Source organism: Copadichromis virginalis, linkage group LG2, assembly GCF_057382275.1.
Source record: "Copadichromis virginalis isolate Kocher_CV1m ecotype Utaka linkage group LG2, C_Virginalis_male_GT1.1, whole genome shotgun sequence".
NCBI classification, from domain to species: domain Eukaryota; kingdom Metazoa; phylum Chordata; class Actinopteri; order Cichliformes; family Cichlidae; genus Copadichromis; species Copadichromis virginalis.
The window spans coordinates 33840850-33863296 of NC_140619.1; the positions used below are offsets into that span (position 1 = coordinate 33840850).

Consider the following 22447-nt stretch of genomic DNA (forward strand, 5'->3'; position numbering starts at 1 on the left):
CTATGAACTGTTTCTGAGAGACAACTTACACCAGGATCCTTTCTGTGTAGCTGACAGCTGGTAACTGTGCAGGGGCGGGTCTAGCAAAGTTTTGCCAGGGGGCCGATAGGGCATTAACAGGGAAAGGGGGGCACAAAGAAATACTTTTCTTTCTTATTCTCATTTAAAATTTCTAGCTTTTAACAAATAATTATCTGAATCTTACAACCAAAGTTTTCATCTGATGTCAAATTTATAGAAATCCATTATTGTACATAGTAAGTTTTTTTCAGGGTCCCAAGATAATTTCTTCAGAAGAAAGTACTGTACATGATGCCAGTATTTTCCCACATTTTCTAGATACTGTACTAGTACTTTGTGTAAAATGCCATCAAAAAGTCAGTTAAATTTTATTCTTTCTCACCTGTCTTTCTGTCTCCTTTCACTTTTAAAAGGTTGCCATGTTAGAAAAAATATTTTGCCCTGCCATGTTTATTGATGTGGTAAATAAATAGTTTATGAAAATATCACTAAATCTGTCATTTATTTTTTATATTCAGTAATGGTCATGTCTCACCTCTAGTCTTCTCTGTCTTAATTTCAGGTTTCCACCATATGTTGTAGATAGTTCAGGAAGTTAACTCAACCAAGCAGTCTTTGGGTTTCGGCTAAGTACTGTTTAGAATACCATAGGGAGGATGATGTAGGTTTAAGTTTATTAGATTGATACACATGTACCAACAAGACAGTGTACATCACTGTCACAACGACATTTGTTTTCATTCAAAGGCTTTATGGTTTTTCCTATAATACCTGGTGGGCCGGTCTCTAGTCAAAATGCCCGGGCTGATTTTTTGTCCCAGTCCAGCCCTGATTCCAGTAACTACCATTTTTCTGAACACAGCCATACATGTTCTTTTGCTTCAAGGTTCAATGTTTTAGGCAGCCAAAAAGAGATGAGAGCCCCCTGACCTCTTTCCACTGTCAAATAGCAAGTAAGATACTTGATAATTAGCGTTAACATGGTTGATTGTAATAAGCAGTTATTAGATTACTGTTTCTTCTCTATCAGCTTTTAGTGCCATTCTGATGCTCTACTCTACAGCCCATCTTTACCATGTCTACATCCCTAAATGTAAGGAGTTCCTGCCATGTGATTAGTAGATTAGACACTTGCATTAACAGTTGAATATGCGCACCTATTAAAGAATCTAGTCGGTGTAGGTTTAATATAATGCATACCACCATATCCAGTTGGCTGCTTTAGAAGTGATACTCCACTCAGAATATGAAACAGGACCAGGCGCATATAAAGAAACATTTATGAATTACTGACTCATAGAAGGCAATAGGTTTACATTTGATCAATTTTATTTTCACTTGGTCTCATCTTTTTAAAGTACATCTGACAACTTTGAGAGCTGAAGTCCGATCCTTCACTTCCATTTCCACCAGTTCATCACCAACAAAAATGCAACTAAGCGTATGGTTGTGATCATAAAAGCAATCAAGCAAAAAAAACAAAAACACAACCTTCCTAGAACAAAACTACAACAAAAAGGTCAGATCATTTGACTAGGTGGAGCATAACCCACCTCCACAGAATCATTTCAGTTCTCATTCTTCTTTAAGTGCATTTAAGGAAAATCTCTTGAACAATGCAGGAAAACAAAAAAATGAAAACAATGAAAGCACATCAACAGAATGAGCCACAAATTGTCAGTGGTTCAGTCCCCTGAAGTGATTCCCATTGCCAACTTTGTTCTAAACAACAGCTGCAAATCCCCTCACTGAGCAGCAGGTAAGTAACCAGATTGGTACCGGTTGATTAACCATGTGCACAAATTCTGCAATACAGGGAACAAACAAAGACAGCCTGAATCTAAGTCAATTTAAGTGCTTTTCTTAAAAGAGGAATGAAAAGAGTTTTCAATGAGGATCAGCAGCAGATGGAGGCTTTGAATGTGAACCTTTATTTTAAATGGAAAACAGTGGATTGGTTTGGGGTTTTTTTTCTGAGGCAAACTGGATGGAAAATGAAGTGGACGAAAAAACAAAACAAAAAAAGTTTCTGTCTTACCCCAAAGATTCCTAACAATGACATGAATCAAACAGATCGAGCAATGTGACAAAACATAATTGTTCATCTAGCAATAACCCTGAACTCTCTCTGTTACCTATTAGAGTGTGAACACAAGGGAAATGGCAGAGAAGTAAAGTGGCTCAGATCGACTAACAGGTATACATGAATCTCTGTGTGCGTGTAATCAGTGTCTTGTGTATCCTTTTTTCCCCCCACCATGTTGCCTATCTTACTCTGTTTTAGTTAGTTATGGGTATTAGTGCCTTTTTTCTATTTCCCTCTCTCTCCCTCTGCTCACTTTCGGTTCAAATCAGTCATTTCCCCCCCTCCTGCTTCCTCCTCTTTCATCTTTCACGATTACTGAAATGTCACGGTCCAGTCGGCCCCTGCGTTCATGCCGGGCTTACGGACTGTCAGAACAGACATGGAGGCGTCAAAATCGAACTCCAGCTGCTTCTCTTGGCCATCTGTAAACAAACAAAAAAGTAAGAAAACAAACATCAGGGGATTTTAAGTTTAGAAGCTGCATATTTTTCACATAAATCCATAACAGATTGCCAATTTTCACATCTTAAATCTTTCAGATCCTAAAGCTGCCATCCCATCTGAATAAGAGTTTGAAAACAACTTAAACAGCATGAAACTAAATAAGGGGAAATCAGCAAAGAGTAGAAAATGGTGAATATCCATGATCCTTTCCCTTATTTTTGGTCATCCATTGCCCGTTTCAGTTGTTGATGCTCAGACTAAACACGGTCGTAGCATAAACAAATATCCTCAGGCTTCAGAGTGTTGTCTGTACAGTTTTTCCTGGTCCTGAATCTGCATGTCATTGAGAAGCCCCACCCACCTCATGTTCAAACTTTCTATTTGTGAGGGGCATGAGAAAGGTGGCTTACTTCAAGCACTGGATAAATTGAGGAGCTGCATCCAAGGCCTATCAAAAGCTAAATAGTGACTATTTATAACTGTTTCATGCAAATCTACTTTAGCATAAAGATACAAATCTGGAGCATGAAATTTCACCCAGTACATCCCTTTTTATCTTATATCCCACTTTAATGGCACACATCACAATGTTTTTAATTCCATGAGTGTTTACCAGTAAATGCTTACATTTAAAACATTTGAAAGGAGCTTCAACATGCAGATTCGAACTGAAGATGATTTCATATCAAGCACTTACCAGCAGTCTTAAGGGTAACTTTGCTGGGTTTACTGGCTCCCAGTACGATAATACGTTCAATCCAGGAATCGGTAGTAAACTTGGCATCAGGAGCAAGGTTACTGTGGATCAGGCAGGCACAGAGTTAAATACATAGCAATAACAGATTTAAGATTAAAGAAATTGTCCATGAATAGATTGGCACAGCATGTGGAAACGTTTCTTCAGTTTCACTGTGTTTATATTTTATAATGTAACATTTCTGAGACTATTAAAAGTGTAACTATAGTGACATCATGGTTTTTTTTATATTTTATTCAGAGAATTTTGATAACATATCCGTCACTCACACAGAAGAGAGGACTTTGTTGGCAAAGGTAAGCTTTCTGTAGATGAACTCCTTCTTTTCATAGTTGAAGGTATGGCCATCGTCTATGTAGAGCTCACCATCTGCAGTTCTCTATCAAAATAAATAATGCATTAAATAAATGGTTAAAACCTGTCATTAACATCTCAACATTACTTAGCACTGTAGCAACAGAGGATGTGCAGTTCAGTTACCTGGAGATTAAGAGCCACATAGAGAGTGTAGGGGTCATGCTCCATGCAGGTGGAGGACCTGCGGACTCTAAGCTTCCTGGGAATTATGGAACCGCCGCGCTGGAAAACCGGGATCTAACAACAAAACACCAAGGCTACTAATGAGAAATGTGATAAAAAATACATTGAGCTTAAAAAAAAAAAAAAAAGTTAAGCTGAGAGTTTGACACTTACAGAGCTCATGGTGACGGGAATGTAAAGGTTTTGGGCTCCGTTGTGTTTCTGGAAGGTGTGGACATCGAACCAGACCTGATAACACATGTTCACACACATTAAGATACGCCCGTCTGAAAAGATCAAAGATACATGTGTCAAAATAAAAGCCTCCGTTTCTTCCTCTTACCTCATCTTTGCCAGGCAGGTAGGCAGTGACTCCTCTGGCTCCCTCCTCAACAACTGGGTGCACCAGCAAGTCTCGTCCTGAGGCAGAATTAAAATGACGTCAGGGGAAGTGCCAACCATTTCAAAACATGCCTGCCTGACTGGAACAACTGGATTCAGGGTTTTATCCTCATTTGTCATATTGACAAAGTGAAGCACCACCGCACAGACAGGCACAGCTGCACAGATTTTCTAATTCAAGTGTCTGAACATTAGAAGTCAATTTAAACCGAGATAACAGGTATTTTTGGCCACCTGATGGCAGCAGAAGCAAGTTGTAGATAACTCTATAACATAAATAATAGTGTACCCCCACTACACAACCTGTACTTCCAAAACATGATTTATAGAGAAGGGAAAACAGTGACCTAAAGCAGTAAGTTTGTCAGCTGGAAAGAAACAAACTGAGGGAAGCTAACAAGCTGAGGGAACTGAGGAAGGTTATATTTTAGCCAAAATCATGTTCACATGCGTGTCGACTTGTGACTTTTTTCCTCCCCAACTTTGAACTGTAACTTCAGCTGTGACAAGACCGGTCTGAGCATCAGACTGTCCCCGTTAGCTGCTCACCTGACAAACCATTTGTTTGTGTCAGTGCAACCATAGCTCTGTCACCTTGTTACACTTCCTGTCATTTGATGTGGTGTTGAACAGTCTTGTGTTGCATGTAGTCCTAAGTGTGGGTTTAAAGTGCCATTTGGTAAATCACTTACAGAGCACCACACTCAAATCACACATCACGACTAGGGCTGTGCGATATGACCAAAATCTCATATCCCGATATAAGAATTATATCGTCCAGATAACGATATAAATCGCAAAAATGTAACATTTTCTGTAAATTCTGTGAATCTCGGGCAGCTCGACTTGCGGGAAATGTTTCCAGCTGCGCGTCATGTAGCTGGAGTCGAGTGTTTTAACCGATGCATGAAACGATACATTTTTAGATATGTTGTAACAGCCGCCGTTTTCTTTGTGAGTATTTATTACACGGCGTGCTGCGGGGAAAAGCCTGTTCTAACGTTTGAGTCTAAGGTTTATTTTTTAGCACCTGGCGGCTCTTTTTTTACTTCTCATCTGTAAATAATCTGCTCTTTCACGTGATTCAGTTTATTTTGGATCTTGAGCTTTATGTTCCACATAAACCTTTTACAATAAACAAGCGGACACGCGATGGTTTTACCGTCATTGTTGCTAACCACAACGCATAAAAACAGGCGCTTGTCCGTCCGTAGTGTGGTTATATTAAATATAAGAGAAAGAGAGAACTTTAAGAAATTAATATAGCAACTACAGTGTCCATCAAAACGATGAAAAAATATTGCCGTAAACAGTTTATTTTGCGACACCACGAAACAAACGATAGACGTTTTTATATCGTCATCCAATACATATCGTTATATCAAACAGCCCTAATCACGACAACACAATCAACTGATGCATCAGGTGAGTCGCATGAGAGGAAAGCGCAATAAGGTGACATAAATAAATTTCCACTAAGGATCATTGCATTTTTGAACATAAGGGAGCCTTAGTTCAGCAAGGTTTCTGTAGAAGAACCTGTTAAAGGATTACTTTGGGTAGCTTTTAATCCCAGATCACTCAGGGGGGTCTTTCAATGACAAACTGCAGTTATCACTGTGGATGCTTGATGAATACTGAAGGCCTCAAATTTGGTTATGTGTCTCACCAATTAAGTACTCGTCTTCCAGAGCAAAAGTAGCCAGATCCTGAGGATACTCCACCCACAGAGGTCTGCAATAGACATGAACACAATATTTGCATCTGCATCACAATATACTACACAAATCAGCCACACTGCAATATATTTTTATAACCTGATATATAACCCAAATAAAGGATTTTTTTCTTTCCCGATTTGAAATTCCATTTCTCTTGATTGGGAAAGTAATATTCACCTCTGTCTTACAGCACATTGCAGTAACTACTTGAATACACTGTCTTTTCGTGTGGTATTATGCATCACTCTTATTTATAAACTCTAAAAGCAATCAAATAACTGCCTTAAAATTAGTTGACATATTAGATAAATTTTAAACAGCAGTTTGCTCAAATGAGGCCTCTTCAGAGTACAATTATCTGTGGATAGACAGTCAATACATACAGGTTAACCAAAATCATCACCTCATGACGGGCTCTCCCGTCACATGTGCGCGGTAGAACAGCTGGTACCAGTAGGGCAGGAAGGTGTAGCGCTGGCGCACGGCTTCACGGATCAGTGCAGTGTTTTCTGGACCAAACAGCCAGGGCTCGCGGCGGGGCGTGTCCAGATGGGCATGGGCTCTATAGAATGGCTGGTAAGCACCCGCCTGGTACCAACGCACAAGCAGTTCAGTGCTGGGAGACTTGAAGAAGCCACCGATGTCAGCTGTGAGACAGAGAGGGACATTATAGCCTCGGTTGACAACGCAAAACGGCACGACACAAACTTCTTGAAATAATCCGTGTTTAGAGCTCAACTCTTAAAGCGGATTTTGTACCAAATCAATATTTATGTGACTGCAGCTGATTTAACATGGGAATATGGGCTCACCATGGTAATGCCTCATGCCCATTTCCATGACAACCTTACCAAACACCCGAGGGATTTGTATATTAGTCAAAACAATTACGTAAAACTGATCTGAATGAATGCATTTTCCCCTTTCAAAATTCAGTCCTGTTTTACTGCTGTGTTCAAGTTCGATGCTGCACACTCACACCTATTTGAAAGCTGCAGTATAGCTAAATATTAAAAGGTAGCAAATAAAGGGTTTTTTAAGCATTGTTCTGTTCCACATTTGAGGTTTCATAAACATCAAGACTTTGTAAGTACTATAAATAAAAAGGAAAGGAAAATCTGAGGACTGATAGAACTAGAAATGCTGCCTCCAGGTTTGGAAAGTCCCACGCTCAGAGCTTTGATGACTTCTGATCACTTCTCTGGGCCTGGACTATAAACCTCTAGCTGTAATGATGGTGGTAATTTCAGTCTCCAGTGTGGCAGCAGAGCAGCGTTTCAGCCTTAAGAATTAACTGTTCGAACCTGATTTAACTTATCTGACAGAGGGCAAAACATTAAATGAGGCAAAGGGGGGAAAAAACAAAACAAAAAATTTGCAGCAGCATCAAGAGTTGCATTTGGCTCTTGATGCTGAGAATGAAACTGAACACGATGGCCATTGTAAGCTGACCAGAGAACCTAGGAGGGTTGCACTCACCTCCACAGAAAGAGATTCCAACCAGGCCCATACTCAAACACATGGGGATGGATATTTTCAGGTGGTCCCACTCAGCAGCATTATCTCCTGTCCACACAGCACCTAAGAGCCAAAAAACAAACCTTAACACACAAGATAATGCAACACCCAATTCTTTTTGTTATGAAAAGTAAATTGGATTTTATGAGCATTGATAATTTTACTGTCCAAGAGTCGAGGGTCCTTTCACGGCTCAGTCTGAACAAACTTAAAGTGGTGTTTGGTCTAGCCAACGCCAAATGTAAACAAAGAAGACTGCATCCTGTAAACGTCAGCTGTTCGACGTGTGATGCCACGTCTACATTAGAGCAGGCAAGAAAGTAAAGAAAGAAAATGGCTCACCGAAGCGCTGAGACCCAGCGAAGAAGGCCCTGGTCAGGACAAATGGTCGTTCAACTCCTCCTGACCGCTGGATCAAACCCTCCGCCGTGGCCATTTGCTGTCGATAATAAAGAGATCGATAAATAAGAGGAAAACAGACTAACATTTACAGTAAGTTACCAAATACAACTTTAGGATCTCTTATTCCTTTTTAAAGGAGTTTTATTTTCAGTAAGAGGTAATAAAAGGATGCCAACGATTATCTGTCCTCCAACAAAGTAACAAACTCCAAATAATCTATAGGTTCTCTAAAAAAAAATTATTAATGAGAAAGGTCACAGTGAAATACACTCACCACATATAAACCATACAGGTTGTGTATATCACGATGCTCCCAGGATCCATGCATTGCATCCTTGTGCATAGTGACCTCCGGCCCATTGAAGACTGATGGCTCATTCATGTCGTTCCATGTATACAGGTTCTCCATGGTGCCCTGGAGAGTGAACAGATTAGATTTCATTTTGAGATGAGATTAAACAAATTTATGGAAAATCTATTTATTTATTTTTGCTCCTAAAAAGTTCAAGCTTGAATGAATATTCAGTTACAAGCCAACTGTGGAAAGCTCAGGTGGTTCAGTTTCATGTGAGAATATATTAAATAAATTTTGTTTACTAAAACAAAAAGGTAACAAAAGCATCATATATCAGTTACACAGGAGTCACGCTGTATCTTCAATAGGTAAACTTTTAGTTGCAGATTAGCAACTTCATGTCTTCAAGGCTCACCTCATACTGATCGTAGGCAAACATGCTGGCCCACCAGGCTCTCATGTCTGCACGAGTGAAGTCTGGATAACTGGCACTTCCTAACAGATGTCATCCAACCCAAGGAAAAACAAAGAGAACAAATATTAGAGAAATATTTCATGTTTGATAAAGAAATACTGATGTGGAGTTCTCACTCTCTTACCAGGCCAGCACCAGCCTTCATAGTCGCCACCATCTTTATTCTTGACATAGAAACCCAGAGTGCGGATTTCATTATGGATCTTGTAGTTGCTGTCTACTTTAATGTGGGGGTCCACAATAGCAACCATCTAGAAAAGTAAAATAAAATAAAAAAAAGAAGTGAAGTGAAGTTCTGGCCAGACACCCATCAAACTGTGCATCATATCACTGTGATCGTCATATTTCCATCTGTACCTTGCGCTTCTTGTCCATGAGACCCTGCAGCATCTCCTTCGGGGTCGCAAACTTGTGCGGATCCCAGGTGAAGTAGCGCTTCCCATCGGTGTGCTCTATATCAAGCCAGATGAAGTCATAGGGGATGTCGTGCTCGTCAAAGCCGGCATCGACCGACTTCACGTCCTCCTGGTCATTGTAATTCCAGCGGCACTGATGGTATCCCAGGGAAGCCAGGGGAGGGAAAGACTGAGTGCCTGATAACCACAAGGAAGAGGCCAGTCAAGAGCTGTTATTCAAATTTGGTAGTTTTATTACTGGCATTAGGCAGTGGATCAATAATATAAAAGATTAATAAAAATTTGACTTGAAATACAATACGTTTGAGCAGACGCTTTCATGAATCACCACTGATTTTAATCACTTCTGTTTAAATTTACCAGCAATCTCAAATAGAGGGAATTTGTGAACCAAATATAATTATTGGGTTCACTGAAAAACTGTCTCAGTATTAATTAATACTCTGCAGATTACAATCAGCTGCTTACCTAGGCTAAAAAAATGAATCTAATAAACATTATTACAACTAAGGAGACTGGAATATTTCTTATGAATAAGAGATATCAAAACAAATCTGAATAAATTGGACTGCTCATTTTAAGCTAAAAAAAAATAAATAAAAATAGCAAAATAGATTGTATCCTTGAATAGTCAGAGTTCAACATAAGATTTTTTTATCGTGTATTGGGCCTTCATACAGCCCAGTAGATTACTGCCTAACTGAAACGAGACGTTTTAGCTCGAGGGTACCACTCCTGTGCTCCCGGCCAGAAGCAATTGCTAACGAACAAGGAAATCCCAACAGGCCCTCGATAAGAACCATTAAAACATTAAGACTATTAAATGAATGCTAGTGGTATTTGTGTATACAACTTTACACAAGAGTCTCAGCAGTATTGACACTTCCTACCTGTAAGAGAGGCGTACTGAGAGAAGACGTCTTTAGGAGTTGGTCCCAGCATAATGAAGACGTCAATGATGCCGCTTTCAGAGATCCAACGCACATCTGTCTGTGGTGTCTCACTGGAGCCCTGAACATAATCTAGCATTTTCCCAAAAACAGTCTGGAAAGAGAGCAGCACGACAAAAGACGCTCTTATATTTTTGATATAATTACTGATGGCTAAAACAAAAAAACAACAACGAAAACAAAATTCACTTTAAGTAACAATCCAGATCAAGACTTCTTGGAGGAAATGACAACCCCCCCCCACATACCTTTCCAGCTGTATTGGAGCTAATATCCACCCAGGTCTCTGCAGCATTAAGCCAGAAGATGCCTGTAGTTCGCTGGGCACTGTGGGCTACCATCACTGGGACAGACCCGTACAAGGCCATAGGGTTATACAGTTCATACTGGAACACATCCAGGTTATAGAGTCGATACGGATCTCCATTACTGGAACACACAAACACAGGCATGCATAAAACATCTGTGCATTTTTCATAATGAAATCTATTCTACATGTAAAATGCTGGTGGCACTCACTCTGTTGTTTTGAGTCTGAGAGTGTCTGCATGTTCTGGAATGCCATAAACATGCTCGACTCCTGGCAGTGAGAAATCTAAACTAACAGCAGATGGACCTGAGGAGCAAACACATCCAACATCAGTCAAAGAGAACACCTTTTCACCACCTGGCATGTCTGCATGTCAGTGTGTGTGTTCGGGTTGAACACACACACTGACATGCAGACATTATGATACCGATACTGAAATCACAAGTAGGATTTACCATTAGGTTTGCTGTCTGTGTGCGATTTAAATGTTTCTTCCCACATCCCGTCTTCTACTTTCTCTTCCTCTTCCTTTGTTGTCTGTTAGCCAAACAGGGGAAATAGTCACGTTACTCAGATCTAGCTGAGATGCAGCAGTGAAATGGTGGTTTTAAATCAAGAGGGGAAGACTGAAAGAGAGTGGATTTTATTGTGCAGTACCTCTGCTTGGTTTGCTGGATCAGCCTCCTCCTTCTTCTCAGCCTCTGGGTCTGCCTGACTGCTCATGGCATAAAGAACAACGCGAGGAGGGGTATGGGGAAAAAGAAAGGCGTGTTACTTTGGCAAAGTCAGGCCATCTTGATGATATTGTGATGGTGGTAATATATGGGATAATTAAACTATGATTCAAGGAAAGGGACATACAAACACAAGTTGGTGATTGCCCCGCTGTCACCACACTGACATCTGACCATATCTACCATTAATTACTGTAATGACAAAAGGGACTGAGCAACTCCCTGCCTTGTGGCTATTTCAAGCTACACATTATAGTACAGGAGCTCCAGAGGCTGTAGCACGTAACACCCAAAGGACTTGTACCCAGTGGATCAGGCATAAACTGAAAGTAACCAAGAGTAAGCCACCAAAAGACCCTTCACACATTTGCGACAAAGTTTTGAAATGAATTGCAGTGATATACATGCCAGGGATAAGTGTAAACAACAGCTTGTCTTAAAACCCTGTTAATGCAGACAGCAAGCACTGTATTGCTGGTTAAAATAGCTCCAATGTCAGTTCTTACACCAAGAACACACACAACTACAAACTGAAATATAACCACAAAGAGAGATGTTGCTGTTGGGTTTGGGAATTGAGGTAATGCCTGAGAACTAAGAGGCAGGACACAGACTACATGCACTGTCTCCCACTGACTTTGTGGCAGGAGAAGTTAGGGGGTGTTTGTGAGTTTATGCATGATCTTACATTAACGTATACATATTTTATATGCAGATAAACGTAACTCCATTGTCTTGGACTCTATTTGGTGATGTTAGTCATTATTATGCTCTGCAGCCTAGATGGGCTCAGTGTAGCAACTGGTGAACCTGGAACTTGCTAGACCACCATTAAGCGCTGCAACCTGTGGCTGCAGAAACACCTCAAGTTCTGTTGAAGTCTACAGTCAATTGCTTACATTTTGGTCACGCTAAGTGTCAGGAAGGAGGGTTACCCTCAATCCACAATCATCCACCTCTCTCTAACCAAATCTGGTTTCAAAACACCAAGATGGTGACAGCATCTAGGGCTGTGCGATATGACCAAAATCTCATATCCCGATATAAGAATTCTATCGTCCCGATAACGATATATTAAAAAAAATAATAAATCACAAAAATGTAACATTTTCTGTAAATTCTGTGAATCTCGGGCAGCTCGACTTGCGTGAAGTGTTTCCAGCTGCGCCTCATGTAGCTGGAGTCGAGTGTTTTAACAGATGCATGAAACTATACATTTTTAGACATAAGTTGTAACAGCCGCCGTTTTCTTTGTGAGTATTTATTACACTGCGTGCTGCGGGGAAAAGCCTGTTCTAACATTTGAGTCTAAGGTTTATTTTTTAGCACCTGACGTCTCTTTTTTCATTCTCACCCGTAAATAATCTGCTCCTTCACGTGATTCAGTTTATTTTGAAAAGTCTCAACAGGATCTTGAGCTTTATTGTGAAAGGTTTATGTGGAACATAAACAAGCGGAAAGGCGATGCTGTTACCGTCGTTGTTGCTAACGACAACGCATAAAAACAGGCGCTTGTCCGTCCGTAGTGTGGTTATATTAAATATAAGAGAAAGAGAGAATTTTAAGAAATTAATATAGCCACTACAGTGACCATCAAAACGATGAAAAAAAATATTGCCGTAAACAGTTTATTTTGCGACACCACGAAACAAACAATAGCGTAAAATGAAACGATAGACGTTTTTAATATCGTCATCCAATATATATCGTTATATCGAACAGCCCTAACAGCATCTCAGTGATTTATAAAACATCATACTATCCCTCTCTTTTATACTATGTATGGCAGCAACATAATCTCTGGTAGATCTAAAATAAGTTTGTGGGAAACCCTGGTGTGTGTGTAATGCCACATCAGAGCTCTTATCTGGACCTTAACATTATTTCTGCACTTAGCTCTGACCATAAATTAAGCAAGAGTGAAAATCTGAATCATTCATTCAAAAGAACAGATTGAGAAATCCAGTCAGTCATGCAGTTGCGGTGTTAGATGAATTTATCAGACGAGCTGCTAGAGCAATACTAAAGGAGTACAGTTAATCAAACGTTGATCTGACAAAACATTGATTTACGCAGACAGTAACTAAAAGGCCTAAAGCAGACACTGCCAGATAATCTCTCTGGGTCTTCTGATGGTCATTGTAAAGACGGTCTATCACAGCTATGCTAAGAGGAAGGGCTGGAATGATCCCTTAATCTAAATAAAAATCAAACAACACCATGCACACACTCACCCACACCCTCTCTCTCCATCACATTTATTTGAGGGTAAATACAGCAGTTGATATGATGTGTGGCCCTAAATTTTATGTCACTACTGGCAGCATTAGCACATGGGACAGAATACACACAAATCTTAAGGGTCTTTACCTAGAGAATACCCTCTTGATATTATCCCACACGCTAGCCACTGTGCTAGTTACTTTATAGGAGAAACTAGGATGATAGGGGAGAAGAGGACAGAACAACGAGTCAGAGACAATACTCAAAAAAACAAACCATATCATGGGAACAAAAACAGAAATCATCCACGGAGTGACGACGTGGATTCAAAGAGAGGGCTGGCATTTGTAAATGTGTGTGCATGCGTGGGTTTCTCACGTGTCCTTGCGCATCCTCAGGTGCTCAAAGGCCAGCAGGCCGCGTGAGTTCAGAGACATCAGCACGTCGCTTCCTTCCATGATGTCCAGTCGGAAGGGCCGGGCGCTAATAATGACTCTCTGAGACTCCACCCCCAGGGACAGCACCACACCATTCTCGTCCTGAGACAAGACAGATAGGCTGAAAGGAAAAAGAGAGAGAGCGAAATGTGAAGTGAGGATTTAGTTTTGATGAAGAAATGCAAGGTCAGGAACTTAAATTGAATAGTTTTTATTATCATCTCATTAATCATAACTTCATACTTATATAAGCTGTAAGACAGAGAAGAAATTATCTGAAACAGTTACAAGTTTTTGTTTTACTGGAAGAATTTCTATTCAAAGTTTCAGTTCTCACTCACCTGACACCTTCACAGTCAGGAGGTGCAGAGAAGCCATGAACCATATGATGGGTTTTCTTTCATTTAACAAGGAAAATCTGAGAGATTCTTCATCTTATAATTCCTAAGTGACATCTGAGTGTGTGTTGCCTTAATAAAAGAGGCATCCCTTTTATTAACGGATCTTTGTCAAAGTAGAAATTTCAGAATTCACACCCTCACTTTACCTAACCTTTAAAAAAGCTGATGTTATCATGAAATATTTTCTGTTGCTCTGCCTATTTAAAGATCCTTTGAAATAAGTATCCCTCCTGTTCTTGTGTTTTCGGCTTGACTCCCAACATCAAAACCTCCACCCACCCATGAAACCCTCACAGGACACTCACGGCTCTGTGGTAGGCTCCCTGATGAGCACGTCTGGGACTTCATAGCGAGGTTTCAGAGGCTTAAGCTCGTTAATCTTCACCCTCGTTATGTTTCCCTGGAGGCGGTAGAGCTCGAGCAACAGACGCACCTGCGACACAAGCACAAAGTGAGAATGAGAACAGTGAGAAGCAAAGGCAGGTGCCTCATTTTCTACAAACACAGCATAGGAAAACACTGGGTTTAGCAATGGGTCACTATGATTTCACATAACAAAGAGGTTACCCTGGAAAATGGGATTTACATTTTTTATTTCAGCTGATAGTTCAAAAACATAAAAACAAGGGAAAAGTGATTTGTTAGCCTAATAATTCAGTTATTAATGCGATAAATAAAGATAAAAGCAATAAAAACAAGTAAAAAAGAAATATAGAGAAATCATATTTTACAGATTGTGCAAATGTTTGTTGTCCCCTTTCTGTAATCTACCTTGTTGTTGTCATTGATGAGCTGCAGGGTGAGTCTGGTGTTGGTCAGCTCCATGGTCTCCAGCAGGGCTCGATAAGGAGACTCTCCAGGCTTCAAAGCTCGCTGACGCCTGTTTAACATTTCAAACCAAGAGCCGACACCAGTTATAAACCTCTGCAATTATGTGCCGCTTTATTCATGAGCAGTTTGTCTTTTGGGAACTCACTTGCAGAAAGCACTCTGCTCACAGGTCTTGAAATTGCCTTTGTCCACAGCCCAAGTCCCGCTGAGGCACAAAGCCAGCCCGACTACCAAGAGAGGCGCCATCCTGTAATGGGAAGCAAAGACAAGAACATTAGCTTCAGCGTGCAATCACATTTGGATGCAACGCCTGGCAGAGCTAACCAAACTACAGTACAGGAGTTGGGTAACAGACAGCACACACAGACGGACTTTGGTCTCTATGGTGCTAAAACGATGTGACAGGCAGCTATACAATTACCCATTTCCTCACCCAGCACACGGTGCGCATATTAACAAGAAGCACCCCATTGTCCTCACCTCAGACGCTGGTCCTGCAATTAAAGACTCATTCCCAGCCCTACTGTAAAAATCCCGATGAGGGGATGTGTTCAGACTGCCGACAAGGAAAAGAGGCAGTAAAAGCTAACGCAATCAGCTAAGCGGGATAGCTAGAGAGTGCTCAAGACGGAAAAAATACAACAGGAAACCGCTAAGAATTTTTAATTTAACATTAAATAAACGTCTACGTTTTTACACACGCACTAATGCACCCGTTGTCTGACAGCAGTGTTATCGTTAAGCAATCCGGATCAAGATAAGGTGCTAACCTTACTAAGAGCCAGCCTGTCAAGTCGCTAATCCAATTCAATTCAATTGAGGGGGATATCGAATTTTTCCCGCATTAATTTTCCGACTTTGCGGCAGTTAAACCCCGAAACAGTGAGTTTGCTTTCACGCTTATACGATGTGCAACTACGATGATAAACTCTGTCCTCCCGCGCACTGATAATATTTCGAAAAAAAGAATAAATTGGCGATGAAACAACGGAACTGCTTTGTCCTACCTTGCAGTGAAGGTGGCCATCTTGATTATGCGGCCTCTTGACTCCGCCCCCAATCACTCCGCAACAAAGATCGTTAAGAAATAGGATACTCAGCAACTGCGCTAATATTTACGCGTGTTTTTCAAATAGCAGGTCAATATGTGGCGGTTAACACTGTAAAGAGTATGTTTTTTAATCTTTATGTTATTTTTCTGGCTGTAAAGAGAGGATGAACGTATGAATGTATCCTCTCAGGCACGGACACGTCATCGCCAGGCTCCAGTCAGTGAAGTGCACAAATGGGAGTCTTTGTCCCACCGGATTCATTTCCAGCCAATCCGATGCGTGCAACTGTACTACAGCCGTGCTATAAATCATAACGATCGGCAGATGTATACACACACACACACACACGGAACACAAATGGACGTAATCGCCTTAAAGATCAATGCTCGTCCATGATTTAGGCGTGTTTTCCCCTCTGGACCTCATGTCAGTGGTCCGGTTTTTCTTCTATCGGCTGCTCCCTTTCGGGATCGCCACAGATTATCAGCCTCCATCCTCAGCATGTAATCCTTCCCTACATCCATGAACCTTCACTATGGTCTCTATCTTTAACTTCCTTTGCTCAATACATTCCCCCTGCGACAAACTATCTCACCCTTTTAATCTCCATAGAGCTGTTCCTCTGATCTACTCACTTCTAATTTTGTCCATCCTGATCACCCCTCATGGAAATCTTATCATCTACCACCTCCAGCTCCACCTCCTCTGTCTTTTTTGCGATCTCACTACCATCTTGTAAACTTTCCCTTTCACTCTTTCTGTCATCCTTCTGCCACAAATCTGTCTTTTCTTCTCTTGTGCACTGCCCATTGCTTTGGATGGTTTAGCCCAGGTGTTTAAACTCATCCACCTTGATCACTCCACCTGTCTCCCTCCCATTCACACACACACACACACATATATATTATGGCTAGCTTCCACTGACTACCTCCACTTCATCCACCTTTTCTTTTTTGTGAAATACAGATTATCTGTAAATTGTAGAATCAAAGTTATTCAAAGACAACTTTAAGACTATTGTAAAGTCCAGGATTGATGATTTGATAATCGTCTTTTTGTTTTACCTTATTTAGAGTGTCTTAACCTTTCTTTGCAAGTTATTTTTTTTGTTTTAACATTTAATCAAAATTAGCGAAGCTCAAACACAAAAAGAGCCTGTAAACTGTTAATAATACAACTTTCTGACGATCACAACAACGAGGAACCCTCAAGTTAAGTCAAATTCTGGAACAAAAGGTTTATTTTTTGAAAAGTAGCTGAAAGAAGAGGTCATGTACACAACAAGAAAGCAAAGTTGTGTTTCCATTATAGAACACAAACAATGTGAAAATTATACAAAACAGTCTGTAAATGATTTAGCAGTTAATGTATTTTTGGAACCAAAATGACACATTAAAACACATTACATCCCAGATTCTGTATGCACACTATGTACACATGTGCCATTTGTGTTTCTCACCAGTTAGAAATGTATCAAGTCTAAAAACGGTACAAAAAGGTATGCACGCGCACAAGCCTCTACTGATATGGTAGTGAACTACAGTGACTGAAACTCTGGGGTCCGCTCTTGGACCGTAACACAGTAATCCCTCCATTTTACAGTCTATTTATTCCCCGTCACTCCTCAGAGCTGGAATCGCCAGCACAGGTGCCCCAGTCTGTCAATGTTTTTATGTAGCACGCTGTGGATCGGCGCCACGTATCTTGCTACGTCGCCGTCCCGTGAGAAATCTCTGCAGAACATGCCCTTCTCCGAGCTGAAGACAAACTTCTGGGGCATGGGCCCATTCCCCCTTACGTACTCCCACACAGCCAGCAGCAGCAGCCTCACCTCAAAGGGAGTCAGGTGAGGGAAAGCTTCGTGGACGTTGGCCAGGACGGGTGGCAGGAGCTGGCCTTCTCCCATGCAGGACACCAAGAGGCAGGAAGCCTGGAGGTGCCATGGGGAGTCTGTGGATGATGCCTCGCGAGATGCCTCCCAGTGGGCCAACAGAGTGGCCAGGAGGCCTCGGAGCACCGCTGAGCAGTAGCAGAGAGCCGGTCGTCCAGCCGCAACGACCTGAAGCAGAGGGAAGAGCACAGGGTGGGCCTCAAAGCAGCGCCGAATGTGGATGTCTCTCTCCACTGTGGTGCGGGCGTGCTCTTCTGGGGGCCAGGATAACTCGCTATTGGCCACGTCGGGACAGACGTTTTCCACTATTGTGACTGCAACAACCTTGGCTGCCTCCGCGTTGATGGGTGGCGGCTCATCGGGGTCAGACGGTGATCGTGAGCCGTTCAGACCGGAGGAGCTGCAACACTTGACAATAACTGCCAGCAGAATCTGAATGTTCTACAGAGAAAAGAGGACGAAAACATGCACATTATTACAGATTTATTTCCTCTGTTTGAACATTTCATAGGAGTCACATGGACGAATAATTTTTATGCACAACTTACAGTAAAAATACATTAAAAAAAACCCACTTCCTTAGTCTATTTATAGTTTTAACTGCTCTGCAATCTTTAAACACTCACCTGTATGACTAAGGATGGATCAGGCAGCTGTATGATGGTGCGAGCCTTTAGTCCCTTGCCAATCACACCTGCGTGAAACACAGACCACACACTACTTGAAAAATTAACGGTGGTACCAAACCGACAGTTGACGTCCAGCAAAGAGGCTCCAACATCAGGCGACACAGATGGGGAAGGCACAGGGGCGCCAGACATGTCTGCGATCTGCCCTCCAAATAGGTCAGTGTTGCCTTTATGTAGCGCTCCTTCAACCAGCTGCTGAAGCACTGATTTGAGCGTAAGAGGAGAGTATGCGGCAAAACGGGACAGTAGAAGAACGGAGCAGTTCACTGCTTCACCTGCCTGCCCTCCATCTCTCCCTGCCTTCCCTCCTTCTCCTCTCCTTCGCAGAGCCTGGAAGAAATGAGTGACGGCAGCGCGAGAGAGTTGGAGCAGCTGTGCTGGGGAGCAGGTGCGAGGGAGCGGGCTGCAGGACAGGAGGCGTACTGCAGCGTGAGATACAGCTGGGTCACCGTGGAGAAGAAGTGGGCAGAAATCATGGAGGTGTCCTGAGACCGCCGAGCCCACCTGGACCACCATGGAGGACTGAGCACCTGTTGCTCCTCTTCTCTCCTCGTCCTGACTCTGGATGGCTGCAGCCAGGTTGAGCAGCAGCTGCCTAAGCTGCCGAGGCCCCAGAGTGTGCGTGTGGATCTGCGCCACGCTACGTGCAATGGCAGCAGGAATGAGGCCTGCCATGCAAGAGGAGAGCGTGGTGTGGAGCTGCCAGGCCAGAGCCAACTCCTCTGGATTGCGGCCCTGAGTGAGCAGCTGGCAGAGGGCCTCAGTTGCTGTGCTGGGACCCCCATAAACTGAGAGCAGACATAGCAGCTGGTGCAGCCAGAGATGACGCTTCCTCTCCAGTCGCAGCGTCTCAGCACACAGCTGACCAATGTGAGACTGCAGCTCCTCCAAGAACGGGATGACCCTCTGGGGCTGTGAGGAAGCAGAGTGATGGGGGTTGACCTCAACTCCATCAGTGCGGTTGAATACTAACTTGTGGAGATGCAGGAGCAGCATCTGCAGGAGGCGGTCGCAACCTTCTCGGACTCCTTCGTGAGGTGAGGGAGTTGGGCCTGAGATAATGACTGAAGCTGGGGTCGCAGTGTCTGCCAGAAATCTGAGTACCCGGGCCCCTCCCGAAGGGCTCTGGCTAATGAGATGCACAACCAGGCCCAGCATGTTATCCAGTTCCTCTCTGGGGAGGCCCTGCAGCACGGCCTGTAGCTGGAGCAGGACAGGGGGGCGCAACAACTCGACGAGCTCTGCAGACACAGGACCAAAAAGGTTTGGGGACATTGCTGCCAGCTGCAGGAGAAACGGCACCGCAGCACGACGAAGCTGAGGGGAGCTTTCCCAGGATGTTGAAGATGAGGTTGGAGATAGAGGGCTCGACGGATTGAGACTCTCCTGGAACATCCTCAGCAGCTCTTTCCGGATGCTGTCGGAGTGGTGAGCGGCGAGGTGTCCAAGGATTCCCACCACTGAGCCGATCTTTGGCACTCTGCTGCCTTTATCCACTCCCATTACAAGCAGCCCTTGGTCCTTAGCACCATGAGAGCAGAAGTCCTTCAGTCCACATGCCATCACTCGGCTGATGATGGTACCGGGGAAGGCAGACCCAATGTGAGCCACCACCCAGTCAAAATGAGGGGAGTGCTGAACTGAAGTGTCCAAAAGAGCATCGACACAGGCATCGGGGCACCAGGCCAGCATTGCAGCCAGACACTGAGAGTAGGCTTCCATGAGAGATCGAGTGGCAGCACAAGACATCCAGAGCTGAAGCAGCTCATTGAGGCTGGAGGAGTGGGGGGCGACACGGCGCCCAGCATGCTTGCTGCTCAGCTGGCCCAGTAAATCCACAGCCCAGGTGGACACTAGAGGGGCCCAGGCTCGGGGGTTGAGACGGATGAACTCTGACAGCACGGCGTGAATCTCCTACAGACAAAAGAAATAATAAAACAAATTTACCTTTAAAAATCTTTTTTAGCTTCAATATGTGCATATTTATTTTATGATGGTGTATTTTTGTAGTCACACCTGTATAATGTCCTCCAGGTTGGAGCTGACCCCAGTGCTGGCATTACTCTCCGTCTCTAGGTTGTGCAGGAAGGCGGACACATGCTCATCGTACACGCCTCGCAGATGCTCCAAGACCGCCCCACGACAGGCCGGGACTGAGCGCAGCAGGCGCACAGCGCAGCGAGCATGTTCTCGGACGCTAAGCTTCCGGCCCTGAACGGTGTCAACGCCACTGATGAAGGACTTGATCTCCTGAGACAGTTCCTGGGTACTAGAGAAGGAGAAAGTAGACATGAGGAAAGTGAGTGGTGTCTCACCAACAAGCTAAAAATGTTAAGGACGGCCATAATGATCTAAGAATACATCACTGCTAACATATTCTGTGTGAATATATGAAGAAGTTGTGAACAACACCCATTAAGGCCTTACAGAACCAAAAGTGACATCCTGTGACAAAACTTCCTTCCACAACATATATATGAACTAAGAGTGGCAAAGCTAGCAAGTAACATTTATTAAAATGTAGAAGCTTGGGCTTTTGATTTAAGCTCAACTACGTGTGGAGCACTGACCAATGACAACACTGAAGAAATGCCAGTATGTCCTGCTGTTCTTTGTTTTATAACATTATGAACAAATTATGTTCAAGTCAAACAAAACTATTAGTTGATGGTCATCAGTTTGGGCTTTTGTAGGCATTCACTTGTTATTTTATGAGCTCTAGATTAAAAATCGAGATTCTAAATCTGGATCTGGATTTTTTTTTTATGTTTAAAATAATATTGATCATGTGATGATCAAAATAACAATAATTTCTATCTTTAATTTGTTAGTATTCTCTTTGTCCTAAAAGTAGAATTTAATAAATATAATGAAACCAAGAAGTGTCCAGGTTTACAGCGTTAACAACATTAGTTGGCCAAGTATCAGTCACGTGCCATCCAACATACTTTAGACTATGGTCCCATTTTAACTATATGTGAACCATTCAAGCTTATATGGCCCAATCTGAGCCCTTGTTGAGGTTATATTGATCATAACTCTTCTGATAATTATTTCATCAATTAATTAATTGATTAGTCATTTAAAAGAAAAGACAGCCAAAGAACTGTTGTCACATCAAGGAAAAAACACTTAACTATTACTAGAAAAGCAGCAGATTAATTTTGATCCAGTGAAGTAATCTTTTTTTTTAACCTCGCACAGAAAGTATTCGTAATGAAAAATATTTTGTTATTTCACTGATAAGTAAAAACATAAGCTTGATACGACTTTAAACTAATCAAAGTGATCAAATCAAATTTAGGTGTTTACTGTGTTTTGTCTTCTTTAAGGTGAAAGCATGCACTCTAGGATTAAAGCACTAACTTTAATCATGCACAGAAATATAAATGTATGCCCCACTGCTCTTCATACAGTTAACCCCGAGCAGGAGACGTGTGCTGTGGGACTTAATCTTGCGGATGCACTTCTTGTGTCATATCTGCCACTCACCTCAGGGCAGTCTGCGGTGTGTGAGTGTGTGAGCTCTGCATCGCTTTCAGCGGGCTCCCGTCAAACACCACAGACATCGCTCGGTCGGTAAACATCAAAACATCACAGCGAATCCACCTCTCGGCCGTGGGGCTTCGACTTGAGCGATTATGGCAGCTTTTTTGTTGCCTTCGCAACCAAATTTCAGGACAAAATACAACGAAAGGGCGCTCCGAAGCCGGAAGTTGGGAGTTCTTCGCTGTTAGAAAAAGGAAACGTCAAGCGGACCGCGGAAGTCTTTGGCGACACCCAGTGGTCATGTCTATTTCTGCTACTGCTGCTTTCTACTCGACAGAGATAAAGCAAAGAAAAATCAAATTAGCTCGCCTGATTATTACATAG

General features: G+C 42.5%; 2 protein-coding genes across 4 annotated transcripts; both read right to left on the minus strand.

Annotated features, from left to right (window-relative positions):
• Positions 1–1328: 1328 nt before the first annotated feature.
• ganabb (glucosidase II alpha subunit b) lies at positions 1329–16010 on the minus strand. Of its 3 annotated transcripts, none has more exons than XM_085431302.1 (25): positions 15950–16010; positions 15088–15189; positions 14883–14991; positions 14417–14544; positions 13652–13831; positions 13421–13486; positions 10974–11031; positions 10772–10853; positions 10526–10622; positions 10255–10435; positions 9947–10100; positions 8998–9233; positions 8765–8891; positions 8581–8660; positions 8145–8285; positions 7811–7907; positions 7430–7531; positions 6354–6597; positions 5899–5963; positions 4171–4247; positions 4002–4076; positions 3789–3902; positions 3578–3687; positions 3249–3349; positions 1329–2529 (listed from the first exon to the last, which is right to left on the minus strand). In XM_085431302.1, exons 1-25 carry the CDS (start codon positions 15967–15969, stop codon positions 2420–2422), a joined length of 2856 nt encoding a protein of 951 aa, XP_085287428.1. In that variant the 5' UTR covers positions 15970–16010; the 3' UTR covers positions 1329–2419. The 3 variants fall into 3 exon arrangements, with proteins under 3 accessions (XP_085287428.1, XP_085287432.1, XP_085287440.1); XM_085431306.1 differs by lacking the exon at positions 15950–16010 and adding an exon at positions 15423–15890; XM_085431314.1 differs by lacking the exon at positions 13421–13486.
• Positions 16011–17211: 1201 nt separating this feature from the next.
• ints5 (integrator complex subunit 5) lies at positions 17212–22395 on the minus strand. Its single transcript, XM_085431326.1, has 4 exons — positions 22067–22395; positions 20591–20843; positions 18512–20488; positions 17212–18326 (listed from the first exon to the last, which is right to left on the minus strand). Exons 1-4 carry the CDS (start codon positions 22159–22161, stop codon positions 17619–17621), a joined length of 3033 nt encoding a protein of 1010 aa, XP_085287452.1. The 5' UTR covers positions 22162–22395; the 3' UTR covers positions 17212–17618.
• Between the last annotated feature and the right edge of the window lie 52 nt (positions 22396–22447).